Source organism: Mesocricetus auratus, unplaced genomic scaffold, assembly GCF_017639785.1.
Source record: "Mesocricetus auratus isolate SY011 unplaced genomic scaffold, BCM_Maur_2.0 Super-Scaffold_100018, whole genome shotgun sequence".
Lineage (NCBI taxonomy): Eukaryota > Metazoa > Chordata > Mammalia > Rodentia > Cricetidae > Mesocricetus > Mesocricetus auratus.
In genome coordinates, this window is record NW_024429199.1 from 45,270,899 (window position 1) to 45,285,381 (window position 14,483).

General features: G+C 44.0%; 1 protein-coding gene across 6 annotated transcripts in view; it reads right to left on the bottom strand.

The window, feature by feature from the left end:
• Prkn (parkin RBR E3 ubiquitin protein ligase) overlaps window positions 1–14,483 on the bottom strand; it is a 1,082,502-nt gene that overhangs the window by 540,309 nt on the left and 527,710 nt on the right. For all 6 annotated transcript variants that reach the window (XM_040758175.1, XM_040758173.1, XM_040758174.1 and 3 more), the window contains one exon: window positions 13,091–13,174. In XM_040758175.1, the coding sequence (XP_040614109.1) occupies window positions 13,091–13,174 (84 nt within the window). The remainder of the gene's footprint in view (window positions 1–13,090; window positions 13,175–14,483) is intronic.

The window sequence follows — 14,483 nt, forward strand, 5'->3', positions numbered from 1 at the left end:
AGTATCTTTGTATTAGAATAAGAGTCCTGCAGGCATATCCAACCTCTAGGCCACAGGCCACAAGCATCCTTAGATAGCTATAAATGTAGCTCAACACAGTTGTAGACAATGGTAAGTCTCGACTCCAAAGGTTGGATACCCTTGGTAGATCACGTTCCTAAGCTCCCTGACCAAGCTCTTGCATTGAAGATTCATATTAATCATTTCCTTTTGTAAAAATGCAACTGCTATGAAATAAGTCATTCCATAAGTTACATCTGACTATATCACTGACAAGTAACTTGACAAGCAATGCTCAAAATCCAGGGCCCATTTAAAACCTCAGCAGACATAATGCGGTTATAGTGGACAGGGACATGATGACAATTATCCAGGTGTGTCTTTTACATGCCTGTGGGAGGATTTATTCAAAGTCTTAGTATAGAAGTAAAGCAGCACTTGGGGTAGTACTAGCTTATCACCCCAAATCTGCTCCAAGTCTACATAATTCTAGCTGATTCCCCTGACCACCAAATTATTGTCTGATTTCTAACTTGCCCATGTCTATAAAACTGTCTCACAAAAACACTCAAATGGACACAGAGACAAGCAAACAGAACTGTTCATGTCAGAGTATGCCTAATCTCGCATGGAGTTGTGTGTTCTACAGAACACTATAGAAGCTCCAACAGTCATTGGTTGGTGTGTGAAAAGCACTCCAAATGCTATTCCTGTGGGGGGTTTTTGGGGGGTGTATTACATTCATCATGTATTAGACCATATCCACGCCCCATCCTTCCTCCTCTCCCTCCCCATCTTACTTCCTGTCTTCCTCCTTCCTGCTTGTCATACATAGACAAGCGCTATATGTATCTATATACATACAATGTATATACAAGATCCACAAATGAAAGAAAATGTAGTATTTGTCTTCCGTGTCTGACTCATTCTGTTTAATAGACCTCCAGTTCCATCCATTTCCCTGCCAAAAAACATAATTTCATTCTCCTTTATGGCGGACTAAAACTCCAATGTGTATATATACGGCATTTTCTCTATCTGTTCATCTGTTGATGGGCACCTAGGGTGATTTTGTAAGTTGGTTATTGTCCTTCCTCAGCCCTTAAAAAAAAACTTAACAGCAAATTTGCAATATCGGCATGGCTTGGTGGAGACTGCTTATCTCTGCTCTACTAACAAATAGCCAAGGAGGCTCAAAAATTGGTATTGGGATTGCCAAATCCTTATTTGTGCACACAACTGGCAGATGCTAGTGAAGGGTTCTTGGTGCAGGACCGAGACACCACGGGGCTTCCTAATCATCTCCCCTGCTGGAGGGATCGCTCCTTGCAGCCTCTCTAGGACAGGCTTCTTAAAGTAATTCAAGCTCGGTTTTGAGAATTTCAGGTATAGGTACTCTGCTAACATCACTTCCCCTCCTATGCCTCCCCTACCCCTCTCAAATTCATGCTTTCTTATTTAATTATTATGGCTACATACACACATGCACATAAATTTAGTCATAGAACTCAAGTCTCTTTGGTGGTAATTATATGTGTATGTCCTGCATTCAAATTTTTAAAAAAAAGTGTGTCTTGATGGATACCTGGTTAATTTCGGTGATGGCCAATTAATTTGGGAGCTGTCTGGGAGATGTGATGTTGAAGGGTTAGGGAACAAAGAACAGAAGAAAATGAGGATGCAGAAGCCGGGCACGTGCCTTTGATCCCAGAGCTCAGCAGGCAGGGAGAGGCAGGTGGATCTCTGTGAGTTGAGGCCAGACTGGTCCACAGAGTGGGTTCTAGGACAGCCAGGGCTACACAAGCAAACAGTGTCTCAAGTAAAAAAAAAAGGGTCGGGGAGGGAGCAGAAGAGAGGGGGAGACACTGTATTTGAGAGAGAGGAAATGGTCACGATGGAACTAGACCCCAGAGTACAAGGTCTGAAATCAGGATCACTTCCATAACGATAGTCTCTTGACGATCTTATGAACTGGCTGAACTGCTTTGCAATTCGTGAGCGTGTGGGTCACACGCTCAGGCTCCTAGTGAGTCCTGCTGTCACTGGCTGTTGTCCCTGACCCATCTTTAACCACAGAGCAGCATTTGTCAGGGAGACGAACACTGTTTCTCTCAGCCCTTCCACACCCATGCTGCCCCGCACATCTCTCTCACCCTCTGTTTACGCTGACCTCTGTGACACCATTCCGTGGTGTCCTTTGAGGGGCTCCTGTAACCCCTGTGAAAGATTTTGAGGAAGCCCCTCGTTGCCAAAGTTGAAAAGAAAATGTGGCAAATGTAGACAGACTAGCCCTCAGTATGGTGTCATGCACCGGACAGTACATGGTCACGCACACTAGCCAATCATATGTCCTGAGTACTCATTGCAGCTTCTTCTTATTCAATACGTTTTTGGTGTGGCTAATCATTTTTTTTGGCTTTTACTTTGCTCTCTTGGGCCATAGGGTTCGTTTGGACCCCAATATGTGGCTCAGCATCCTGGTCTACAGTCCCAGCAGAAGCTGTCACATGATGGCCAACTCCAGTGTGGGAGCTTTTATGGCTCTGTTCTTACAGAGGGGGTTGTCTCCATAATCGATTACACATAATTAACCTTGCAGGGCACTCCTCTCTGCTTTTACTCAAATGAACTATTCCATCCTCAAAGTGCACGTCTGAGCTATAGCTCTTCTCAGGAGTGAGGACACTGAAAACAGTTCCATTGTTTTAACAAGAAAATGTCCAAATTCAAACAGTTGTCTCCTACTAATTAATAACCACTGTAAACACTAAATTGGATCCCAGAAGAGGTTTTCATAGAGGTACACTGTGCTAAGTGTTAAGTGATACCACGGGTCTTAATATACTTTTAATGTCTTAATGCCTTTTGGGATTTTTATGAGCTTCAGTGTAAGTTTTAATGAAATGGTAAGATCACACAGAAACGGTTTATTTTTATAAGGCGGCAGATAAGAGACAAACAAACGAGAAAACCTTAGGAAAAATGACAGCGTTGGCATCCAGGGGAACACAGACACTTCTCAGGAAGGTGGGGAAACCCTTCAGATAAAGATGGATTTACAATCCCCAAAGACCTTTTACTTTCAAGAACCAAGAAGAGTTGACATGAGTCTGGGCTTTACAAGCTCAGTGAAATTCCAAACGTGAGATACAATCTTTGTTCCCAAGATGGAGAGCAGAAATGGACAGCGGTTGGTGGACCAGGACACCGGAGGGGAGGTGCTTCAGCCAGGCTCCCAGATGCAGCCTGCCAGCACTCAGTGGTGGCCAGTCCTCTGTGGCCTCTTTTAGGGTGGGTAGACTGCATGCAGGTCTCAACATTCCCCAATGAAACTGCCCTGTTGTCCCCACGCTCCTCGTATTTTGAGATGCTGATGACAAGAGCAGAAGGCTATGGGCTTTCTAGCTAGAGACACAAAAGCCAGTAGCAGAGACACTGAGAAGGGGCTGTTTTCCTCGGGCCAGCCGCTTCTGGCCACTGCAGATAACAGAGAGTTGTAGATAAAGATAGATTTTCAATCAACCAGTAAACAGATTCCCGCTGAGGAACACGCTGGGAAAACGTGAAAAGTTAAGACAGAAAACAACCATATGGCTGCTTTTAATGACCCAATCAATACAAGAAAAGTGCCGTACTTCTAATCAACTCCAGACCAAAATCTCATTTGTTTGTTATGTTTCTAGCTTTAAGAAAGGCAAATTGCACTGCTCATTTACCTTGATTCACAGGACTCCAGGGATTCAAGGTGGGGGGGGGGAATAAAACTACAAAAAATAATTCACTTTTATTGTCTTCAAAGTTTTGCTGTCTTCCTTTTTCTCTTGGTTCCTCATGCTGTCACTATTGTAACCTGCTTGCTCTGCCTTTGGAATTATCCAAACTTAAACGGGGTGAGATTCCATGAGAAAGAAAAAAATAAGTCTGCTAGCGAAAGCCTCCACACTGGGAGGAGGAGACAGGAGAGACAGACACACACACAAGGGGGCATTGCACTGAGTACTTTTCCCAGGCACACCCAGGGCTGCTGTCTCTGTCTGCGCAGACCCCTCCTCCGCTGGCCAGTCCTTGGGACGGGCTTGCACAGTGCGGGCTCTGTTCCCTCCCTTCTTGTTTTCTCAGCATCCCTATGCCTTTCACCCTCTTGACAGGAGCCTCGTCAGCGCGGCGCTGCACTGCGACAGAGGGTGCGACCTTGGTTCTCCACCAGGCGGCAGCGGTCAGGGGAAATCCGCGCACTGAGTGAGTCTGATTCTCCAGCACTATTGGCCTCAGTTCCTGTGTATGACGAAGGCGTTCTTCTTGCTGCCCTACTCACGCCGCAGTCCCACCTCCCCCGGGACGTCGTGTCTTTCGTTGCCTGTTAAGGGTTGTCTCCTTCTCTCCACACTAGAAGCACCATTTTCTGCTTCCCTGGCCCTTGGGCTACAATTCTGTGCCTACAGCCTGTGCTCTGTCCACACGGAGAGGCCCTTCAAGCTCAGTTTCACCAACACTTGGGTCACACAACACACACCTTTTGTCCAGAAGTCTGGGGCACATTAGATTCCTCTCAGCTAGGAGAGCAGAGTGTGAACTTCTCATTCCCATCCCCAGCCTGGCACAGAAAAGACACTTAGTCTTTGCCCGCTCGGTCTTGTCCTTGGACCTTCGGCATGACCAGAGTTTCGGCTGCTGGAGGGAGCGTGGTGACTGACAACTGAACGTTCTGTGGATGGTAGCTGTATTTCTTTCTATGGGAAGACTAGGATTCTACAGATCACACTTTCCTTGTCTCAATCTTTAGGCAAAACATTTTTATCCTCATGCAAAGAAAACAACGCTGAAAAGATCGCTTCAGGGTTTCTTTCTCCAAACTGTAAGCATCAAGGGCACGGCCACTGTCTGCTCCAGAGAGCTCAGAGGCTGTGAGGATCTCCAGGACCATTAGAAGTCGATGTGTATGTCCATGTGTGGGCCACAAATACATAACATCTATTCAAATTTGGTTATCCATATAATCACACTTCTCATTTTAAATCTTCAGTTTGGATAACTGGCTTTAAGTTTTTTTAAAAAGTATATATTTTTAAAAACAAATTTACTCAGAGCCCCTGATAACTTTTTGAGAGCTAGTTTGACCCGAGCAAGAGAGATGAGGGTTCCTTAATGACCGCCATCAAGGCATGATGGAGTGTGGGCCTCCTCCAGCCATCAATCATCCACTTGGAGGAGCAAGAGGACCATTTCCCAGCTCTGCAGCAGCCCCCCCTCCATCCCATTATGCTTACATCTCCCTTCTGTTCTTCTCACTCCATCAGTCTCCTGCGTCTGTGCACTGAGGAGATCTCACAGGGACCTCCCATTCCTAATCCCCGATATTCTCACTTAGGCCTAATCTGCCACCCCATCTGAGGAGTTCAGTCTGTCTTCAGGGACATGTGACCTGGCTCCCTCCAGCTCTCAGAATTTCAATCATAATTATTTTGAAAATATTTTTCTGCCACCCTTCTGGTAGATAAACACATCTTCCCGATCTAAAACCTACTGATTCAGAGGCATACTTTTCACTGATTACTCTTTGCTAATTCTCTGTTGTCTAAGAGGTAATCAAGTTGTACCTTTCTTTCCCCCACTGACATGTCTGGCTTTATAATCATTAACAGAAAATTTTGAAACAGCTGGAATTAATGGATGATTTAAAAGCTCTCAGATTTAAATACTGGCTACTTTTACGACAACTTGACACAAGGTAGGGTCATCTGAGAGAAAGGAATCCTACTTGAGAAAATAACTCCACAAAATTGGGCTGTAGGCAAGTCTGGGGCATTTTCTCAACTGATGATTGATGTAGGAGGATCCAGTCCATTGTGGGTGGTGCCACCCTTGGACAGGTGGTCTTGAGGTTGAAAAGAAAATAAACTGAGAAAGTTGGGAGAAGCGAGCCCATTAGCAGAACTCCTCTGTGGCCTCTACTTCAGTTCCTGCCCTGAATCTCCTTCCTGACAGACTGTTATCTGGAAGTATAAGATGAAATTAACTATTTTTCTCCCCAGGTTATATTTGGTCATGGTTGTTTTATCACAATAGAAACCCCAACTAAGAGAAGCACTACAGTGAGTGGTAGGTAGGATGGATACATTATTCCTATTGTATCCTGTAGTGATATATTATTTGTGATTTCTTAAAACTTACCTGAGGGTACAGAAAGCAAAGCTAGCCATAAGTCATAGAGCCAGGCAAAGGCGATATACACCTTTAATCCCATAAGCCATACTTGCTAGCCATAAAGTCAGGAAGTGGCGGCAGATACCTTTAATCCCAGGACTCAACAGACAAGCAGATGGATCTCTGTTAGTTCAAGGCCACACTGAGTTACATTAAATTGATCCAGTCCTAAAGAGAGACAGCTCACACATTGGTGATCTCAGCACTTGGGATCACACACATTTAATTCCAGGAATTGAGAGTTATAAAAGGCAAAGGGCTTCATGCGAAGATTTATTCTCCAGCCACACTGAGGAGAGGCAGCAGTCTAGAATTTCCCTTTGAGGATTCGTGGAACTAGTCGGATCACCCCTTCTGTCTGAGGTAGAGGTAAGAGATAGTGGCTGGCTGCTTTGCTTATCTGACCTTCACCTTGAACCCCAGTATCAGTCTCTTGGTTTTATTACTCATGCCACAGTATCCAAAATAGAGCATAAAATACAGAGCTGAGACTCATATGACACCAAGAATAAAAACAAATCAGGATTCACATGGACAGGGCGATTCCTGGAATGAACAGTGGAGAGTTGTTTTCCCAACAACTACATTGTGGGATCATTACATTGCTTGGATGCTGATGCAGGTGAACTCCTCATCCATGCAAAGGCAGCATGAGCTGAAGTCCATCACGCCCCACATGGTGATGCTTGCTACAGAAGTGCTACCCTACTGCCTGGTCTCCTAAAGATTAGTTCTCCTCACACCAGGAATCTTTAAGGCTCCATAGAGAAGATATCTGTTGATTTGCTTTACTGTCACATTATGAAATAGCTCAGATGAGAAAGATGAGTTATGTCACAGAGAAAGAAAAGCTGAATTGTGTGAAGTCAAGGTCTCAGACCCTCACAAAAGCAGGTTTTAAAGGTACCTGGATTTCTCTTGTTCCTATAAAAACTACACTTCTTGAGTTAAATGGGGGACAAGGGGAGTAATGATGATCAAAATGAAGTGCATGTATTTGTAGAATTTCCAAAAATAAAATTACATTTAAAACAATACTTCTTAGGTTAGTACATTTTCAAATATCAATAAAAATTTGGTGTTTATTGAAATTTGCTATATGTTATCCAGTTCCATCATAACAAAAATAACTCAGCAACTAAGAAAAGAGCAGCAAACTTTCTTATCAAGCACTCAAAACTTGGCTTAGACATAAGTTGTCCTTGGGTTTGAATACTTGATTGGTTTTTGAAAAATGCCCTTAGAAGTTTCTAGTTTGTCACCCAAATAGCATGTCAGACAACAAAGAACATTTTTGTCATGCTCAGACACCATTCAATCATAATCTGCGCTTGACTTCAAAGCTTTCACAATTCAATTTTATTTAGAATTAAGAAAATATGACTGAGGAGAACAGTGTAAGGGCAGAGTGAGCATTTGTCTTCTGTGGAACCACAGGGCAGAACGAAAAGGGAGTGGATGAGTCCATTCCTCATTTTCCTCTCCTCTCACTTGACCCCCTCCACATACGGGTGACCCGCTGTCCCTTGATGGTGCCGAGGCCCGGGGAAGACACCCACACTAATGTATGAGCATATGTTTGGGTTAATGGGATCTCTTCACAGTGAGATACTATGAGCAATAAGAGAATAGGGAACCCGCAGCTCATGTGTTACACAAATTCAGACTACCATTTGTGACGCTCCCAGGGACCCCTGGAAAACCTGTGCCTTCCCTCAAAAACCAAAACAAAAACCTAGCTTTTCATTACTTTTATATCCTGTAAATAATAAGAATATATGGTTGGTACAAGATAAAGTCTGTGACTCATCACTTGACATTCTAATGAAGTCTGAAACCAATAATGAAAGTGGCCTGGTGATCTCAGGTTCTCTAGATAACAGCAGTGTGATCATCTGAACACACTGGGACACTTTTGAAAAGGAAATATACAAGTGACCTATAAATCAAAATTGCTCAGCATTAGGAAACTCTTACTTATTATGCATTTTGTATTGACATTTCCCAAAAAGATGAAATCAGAGATACTGACGTGGAATATTCCCTTTTCCTCAAACCAGCACTCCAGCACATAGACTGAACCCAATGGGGTGTGTGTGTGTGTGTGTGTGTGTGTGTGTGTGTGTGTGTGTATGAGAAAGAGGAGAGAGAGACAGAGAGAGAGACAGAGACAGAGAGAAATAAATTGTATATGAACTAAGATTAAAAACTATTTGTTATGTCAAGTTTGATAATTATTGATTATGGTCAGGGGATGGTTTTAAGTATCATATGTCATGTGACACAAATCTCATAACTATTCTTAGGGATCCTCAACTTTTTGATTAAAAAAAAAAGAGTATGACCTAAAACAATTTAACTCCTATCAAAATCACATGATCAGAATGAAAGTCTGTAATTTGACACAGAATTTCATGAAACTATCGTTTTGTATAAATATAAAATTGATATATGTTCTTGGTTCCTAATAGTGAGATTAACATCCCTTCAAGAATCTTTTAAATTACTTCTTTAGAGATTATAATTTCATCATTTTCCCTCCAAAGCCTCCCATCTACTCCTCCTTGTTCTCTTTCTAATTCAGAGCCTCTTTTTCTATTAATTGCTGTAAATACATACACACACACACACACACACACACACACACACCTAAACAATGATCTTAGTTATTTGTTGCTTTGAAGTAATAATCCATTTAACCTGAAGAGATGCCCACCCCCTAATCCTGACACTCAGCTGCCAGGTGTGAGGGAGAGGAGACATCTGCCTGCTGCCTGAGAAATGGCTCATGTACACAAGCACACCACTGAGACCATGGATCTTGGCAGGGAAACGTTTGATATTAAGACTTTGTGCCTTCAGGAGGCTTGGAATGCCTTGACACCAGGACCTCTGGGTTCTCCTTAGCCTATGTGTGTGTAAATGAGATAAACACATGTTGTCCAACATATAGACAGACAAGTATGGACACAATCTCAGCTGTCAAGGCTATTGAAGAAGGAAAAATACGAAAGAAATCTTGCATAGCATATACGAAGCCTTCTGCCATATCCAGAGTTGAATTAATCTCACTGGTGCAGAAACTTCTGATTGAGTGCGTTCCCTTTGAATCTTGAGAATATTCCCTGTAAGCTGATTTTTTAGCAATGGCTAAGGTGTGTTTACGAATGAATGCCAGGCTCCTTCATGAAAGATCAGCTGTTGCTGTGCACCTGAACCATTTCAGAGTGCCCTGTCTAAGCGAGTTAGGGTGAACTGCATTTTATGCACTGGTTTCCCTGTGTGTGTGCACATGGGTTAGAGGACATGTGGATTTCAGTGTCCTGTGTGTGTGCACATGGGTTCAGAGGACATGTGGATTTCAGTGTCCTGTGTGTGTGCACATGGGTTCAGAGGACATGTGGATTTCAGTGTCCTGTGTGTGTGCACATGGGTTAGAGGACATGTGGATTTCAGTGTCCTGTGTGTGTGCACATGGGTTCAGAGGACATGTGGATTTCAGTGTCCTGTGTGTGTGCACATGGGTTCAGAGGACATGTGGATTTCAGTGTCCTGTGTGTGTGCACATGGGTTCAGAGGACATGTGGATTTCAGGGTCCTGTGTGTGTGCACATGGGTTCAGAGGACATGTGGATTTCAGGGTCCTGTGTGTGTGCATATGGGTTAGGGGACATGTGGATTTCAGTGTCCTGTGTGTGTGCACATGGGTTCAGAGGACATGTGGATTTCAGGGTCCTGTGTGTGTGCACATGGGTTCAGAGGACATGTGGATTTAAGTGTTCTGTGTGTGTGCACATGGGTTCAGAGGACATGTGGATTTCAGGGTCCTGTGTGTGTGCACATGGGTTAGAGGACATGTGGATTTCAGTGTCCTGTGTGTGTGCACATGGGTTCAGAGGACATGTGGATTTCAGGGTCCTGTGTGTGTGCACATGGGTTCAGAGGACATGTGGATTTCAGTGTCCTGTGTGTGTGCACATGGGTTCAGAGGACATGTGGATTTCAGGGTCCTGTGTTTGCACATGGGTTAGAGGACATGTGGATTTCAGGGTCCTGTGTGTGTGCACATGGGTTAGAGGATATGTGGATTTCAGGGTCCTGTGTGTGTGCACATGGGTTAGAGGACATGTGGATTTCAGGGTCCTGTGTGTGTGCACATGGGTTAGAGGACATGTGGATTTCAGGGTCCTGTGTGTGTGCACATGGGTTAGAGGACATGTGGATTTCAGTGTCCTGTGTGTGTGCACATGGGTTAGAGGACATGTGGATTTCAGTGTCCTGCCTCAGATACTGTCCATACTTATGCTTCATGACAGGGTTTCTCACTGGACCTACGATTCACTGCATAGGTGGCTAGCTGGCCCGAGAGTCTCAGAAGTCTACCTTCCTCAGCCTCGCCGGCACCAGTGTGTGACACCACACCTGGCTTTTAAAAATGCACACTCTGGGGACCAAGCTCAGGTCGTTTTGTTTGCAGCACAAGCATTTCACCAACCGAGCCATCTCGTCAATCCCCACATTAACTATCTCAATAACTAAGGTTAAACCTTGATGCTATTGAAAATGATCTAGTTAGACTATATTTAATATATAAGATACTAATTAAGAATCTATCAGAAACTCTGCTCTTTTTACTCTTTTGAATTTTAAATATATAGAGTCCAAGATGTCATATACAACCCAGATAAACATTATATATTTTATACATATTATATACATATATATCAACCATCTTTCTATCTCCTGTCTATCCTTCCATCTGTTGCTCATACACAAGTCAACACCCATACATATCACAATTATACATAGTCACATCTATTGTTGTGTATAGTATAAATATACATGTTCATACATATGCATATAATTATAATTAAGAATTCTGCTCTAGAAAGTAATATGCTTTAATTTCACACCGGTGGGAAACTCACAAGGCTGCATCATGACTTGACATTTGTGATTGATACATAGGTCGTTATTTTCTCAAGATTTCTTTCTTTGGCATTTGCATTCATAAAGGGTCTGTCTGTGGTCCCTAGCCCTGGAGTGATGGAGGACGCTTGCCTGCAGCTGCTCGCTGCTCTCAGGTTCCTACAATCACCGGCAGCCTGGTGAGAACAGGCCATCTAACCACTCAGCTCAAACACTGTACCTGTTACTGTTGGTGGACTTTGCTCCTTAGAGAAGATGTGAACTGCCAGCTGGCTCTGACAGCCTGGGAACTGACATTTGTGTTGGCGCCACGTCAGACAGTGCTTACAGCTCCGGAAACGCATGGAGCCAGAGCAGCGCTGGCCTGCGGTTTTTGAGGTTGAAAGTACTACAATATACAAATGATAAGCGTGACACAACCATAAACGTCGTTTAAGAGCTCAGGGTCCCTGAGAAGCATCTCCTCCATGTGAAGTGTGTGTTGTGAAAAGGGAAACATCACTTAGAGCAGAGAATAGTAATTCAGTCAACGAGCCCATCAGCCATGATAAATTTTCTAACTTCCCATCATTTCAAAGACGAGAAAGAGATGAACCAAACACAAACTACAGGCTGGGAGACAGGCTGGCCCTCTGTCTCAGTTTTCTTTTGCTAGCCTCAGAACTGGATCTTCCTTGACTGCTTTAATCACCTCTAAATGTCACTGTAAGGCTTTTAAATGAGCACATTTCAACCCCGACGTTTGAAATAGACACTTGAGTCTGTGGCCTTGCTTCCCAGCAGGGATTTCTGATGACGTGTGGGACCTTCCAGGTGGTAAGTGCTGTTTTATGTCAACAAGCAGATTTGTGACTGGTGGTCTCTGGGAAGTAAGGGTTTCCCTGAACAATCCAACCCAGTGGAAGAGGCTGTAGGAACCTAGGTTTACACCTGGTTGGTTGGAATCTCAGGATAAACATGGGCTGGCAAATGGCATCTCAGGCGAGGGCAGTATTAGCAACTGAGCTCTTAACCTGAGAGTGAGTGTGTGTGTGTGTGTGTGTGTGTGTGTATGTGTGTGTGTGTGTGTGTGTGTGTTGTAAATTTTCACGTATGTGGGCATGCCTGAGAATAGGTACATTAACCTGGATGTCATCCTCCAATAACTCTCAGTTTTTGAAATAAGGTCTCACTGAGCCTGTAGACTACCGATTCAGCTAGACTGATCTGTCTGTGTTTGCCTCCACTGTTCCATGTCACAGACACATGCCAGGCATGGTGCCTGCCCTTCTGTGTGAGTGTCTGGGACTGAACTCAGCTTCTCGCCTCCATAGCAAGCACTTTACCAACTGAGACATCAACCCACACCACCTATACCCTTTGAGGGCACAGAAATCTCTATTGGTTGCTATGGTTTAGGAGTAGAGAAAACTGGTTTCCTTCCTTCCTTTCTCTCTTTGAGATTAGAATGACAATATTTCCCTTTCCTTCCCTCTCTTCAAACCCTCCCATACATCACTCCCCACTCTCCTTCAAATACACGGCCTCTTTTATTTTTGGCTAATTGTTATTGCTTGCATACATCTATATGTATATTACATATATATCCCTATATGTAACCTGCTCAGCCCTTATAATGTTACTTGTGTGTACTTTCAAGCTGAACACTTGGCACTGGGCAACCAGCTGGTGTGCTCGTCCGGGTGGAAGACCGCCTCTCCCGCTCTGAGCTGTCCCTGTTGCCTTTATGCATCACCACCAGAAACAGCGGCTCCTAGGGAAGTGACACTGAAGGTAAGGACATGGGGAGAGTTTTGGTGGACATGGCTAGCACATCTGGACACTGACCTACTTCTCTCAGGATCTCTAGCTGGAAGAAGTGAGCTGGCCCTTTGGCCTCTATCCTAATTTCCTAGTAAACACCGAGAACACAGTTATTCTCTAAGTTCATAAGTAATTAATTTAGTCGGGCACTTACTGCTCTGGTTCCAGGGCAGTCTGGAGATTGGCATACGCCACTCATCCGGTTTGGAATTAAGACATCTTCCCAGCAAGACGGACCCTGTGGAAAACAAAACGAAAACCAATGAGAGCCATCATCATATCCTAGCGTACGGTAGGAATGCAAAGCATTTGTTCCCACTGGACCCCTGGGATGACAGTGAAGTGATGTGTACTACAATGGTCCATATGGTGTAGCTAACAGACGTGGCGGACTCTTTCCAGATGTTCTTGTGGGATCTGCTGGGTCAGAAGTGTCCTCATAAATACATAGGAATTCATTGGCACTTGGCTCCAGCAGGTTCCTCTGAGTCCCTGGCCATGTTTAAATGCTGCTGTACAGAAGGCCATTCCAGAGTTGGAACAATACTCTGTAGCTGTCTACCCACTTTCCTTTACTTTATAGCAGGCGTCACTCCCCAACAAGTGGCATGATGACTGATGACCTGGGTGTCTGTTCCCTTCCTGGATGTGGGTTCTGCTAGGGAAGACCTGATCTACCGATATCATACAGCATCCCAGTGACTGAGGGGCGTGGCACTGTACACACCACATCCCAGTACACAGAGAGGGATCTGGTGCTGGGCAAGCTATTCTAGTAACCAACAAACAAAACTTTAAATAACACCCAGAGTCCTTCGATTAGATTAGTAAAGAACATTGAAAATACCAGTCATGATTCATAGTTTCTTTTTGGGTAGCATCTCTGCAACATGCACATTAATTTTCTGCCTGATCTATGAGTGTTTGTGTTTCAAGAGGTGTGGTTCCCAGACAGCACTGTGTGTGACAGGAAGACATGACCTCCTATCAACACCCAAGGCCTCATGTCCCATGTCATGTGTACATGGAGGCTTCTGGGTACCAGGCATGTGTGTGCTTGGAAAGGGTGTATACCCACACCATGTCCTCAGTAGGGAACACCCATGCTTGCTTGTGTTTAAAATGATGCTCGATCATTTTAAGGTAAAAAAAAAAAACAATCTGACTCCATATAATTTTATGGTCCCTTCATCCTGGGCCCTTATCTATGCTGTCTGCTTGGACCTCAAGGTCCTGCTACTTAATCTCATGTCAGACTCCTCCCCCCATGCATGTTTTTCTGCTTCTCATGTACTTTTTTTGGACTTCCCCACCTGAGCTTAAGAGGATTTACTTATGTGTGTCTATTAATGTAAAATTATCTAGTAAAATTATCCAGCAAAAAATGTCTCTATAGGCCCCAAATACCCAGATCAGAAAGAGCATGATACATTTTCTTTGCAGATGTTTTGAATACAGCACTCACAGCGGGAGACAACCCAGCTCACCAGAGAGCTGCATAGACACCTGCAGCCACACCCAACAGTGTGCAGTAACACTGACTCCTA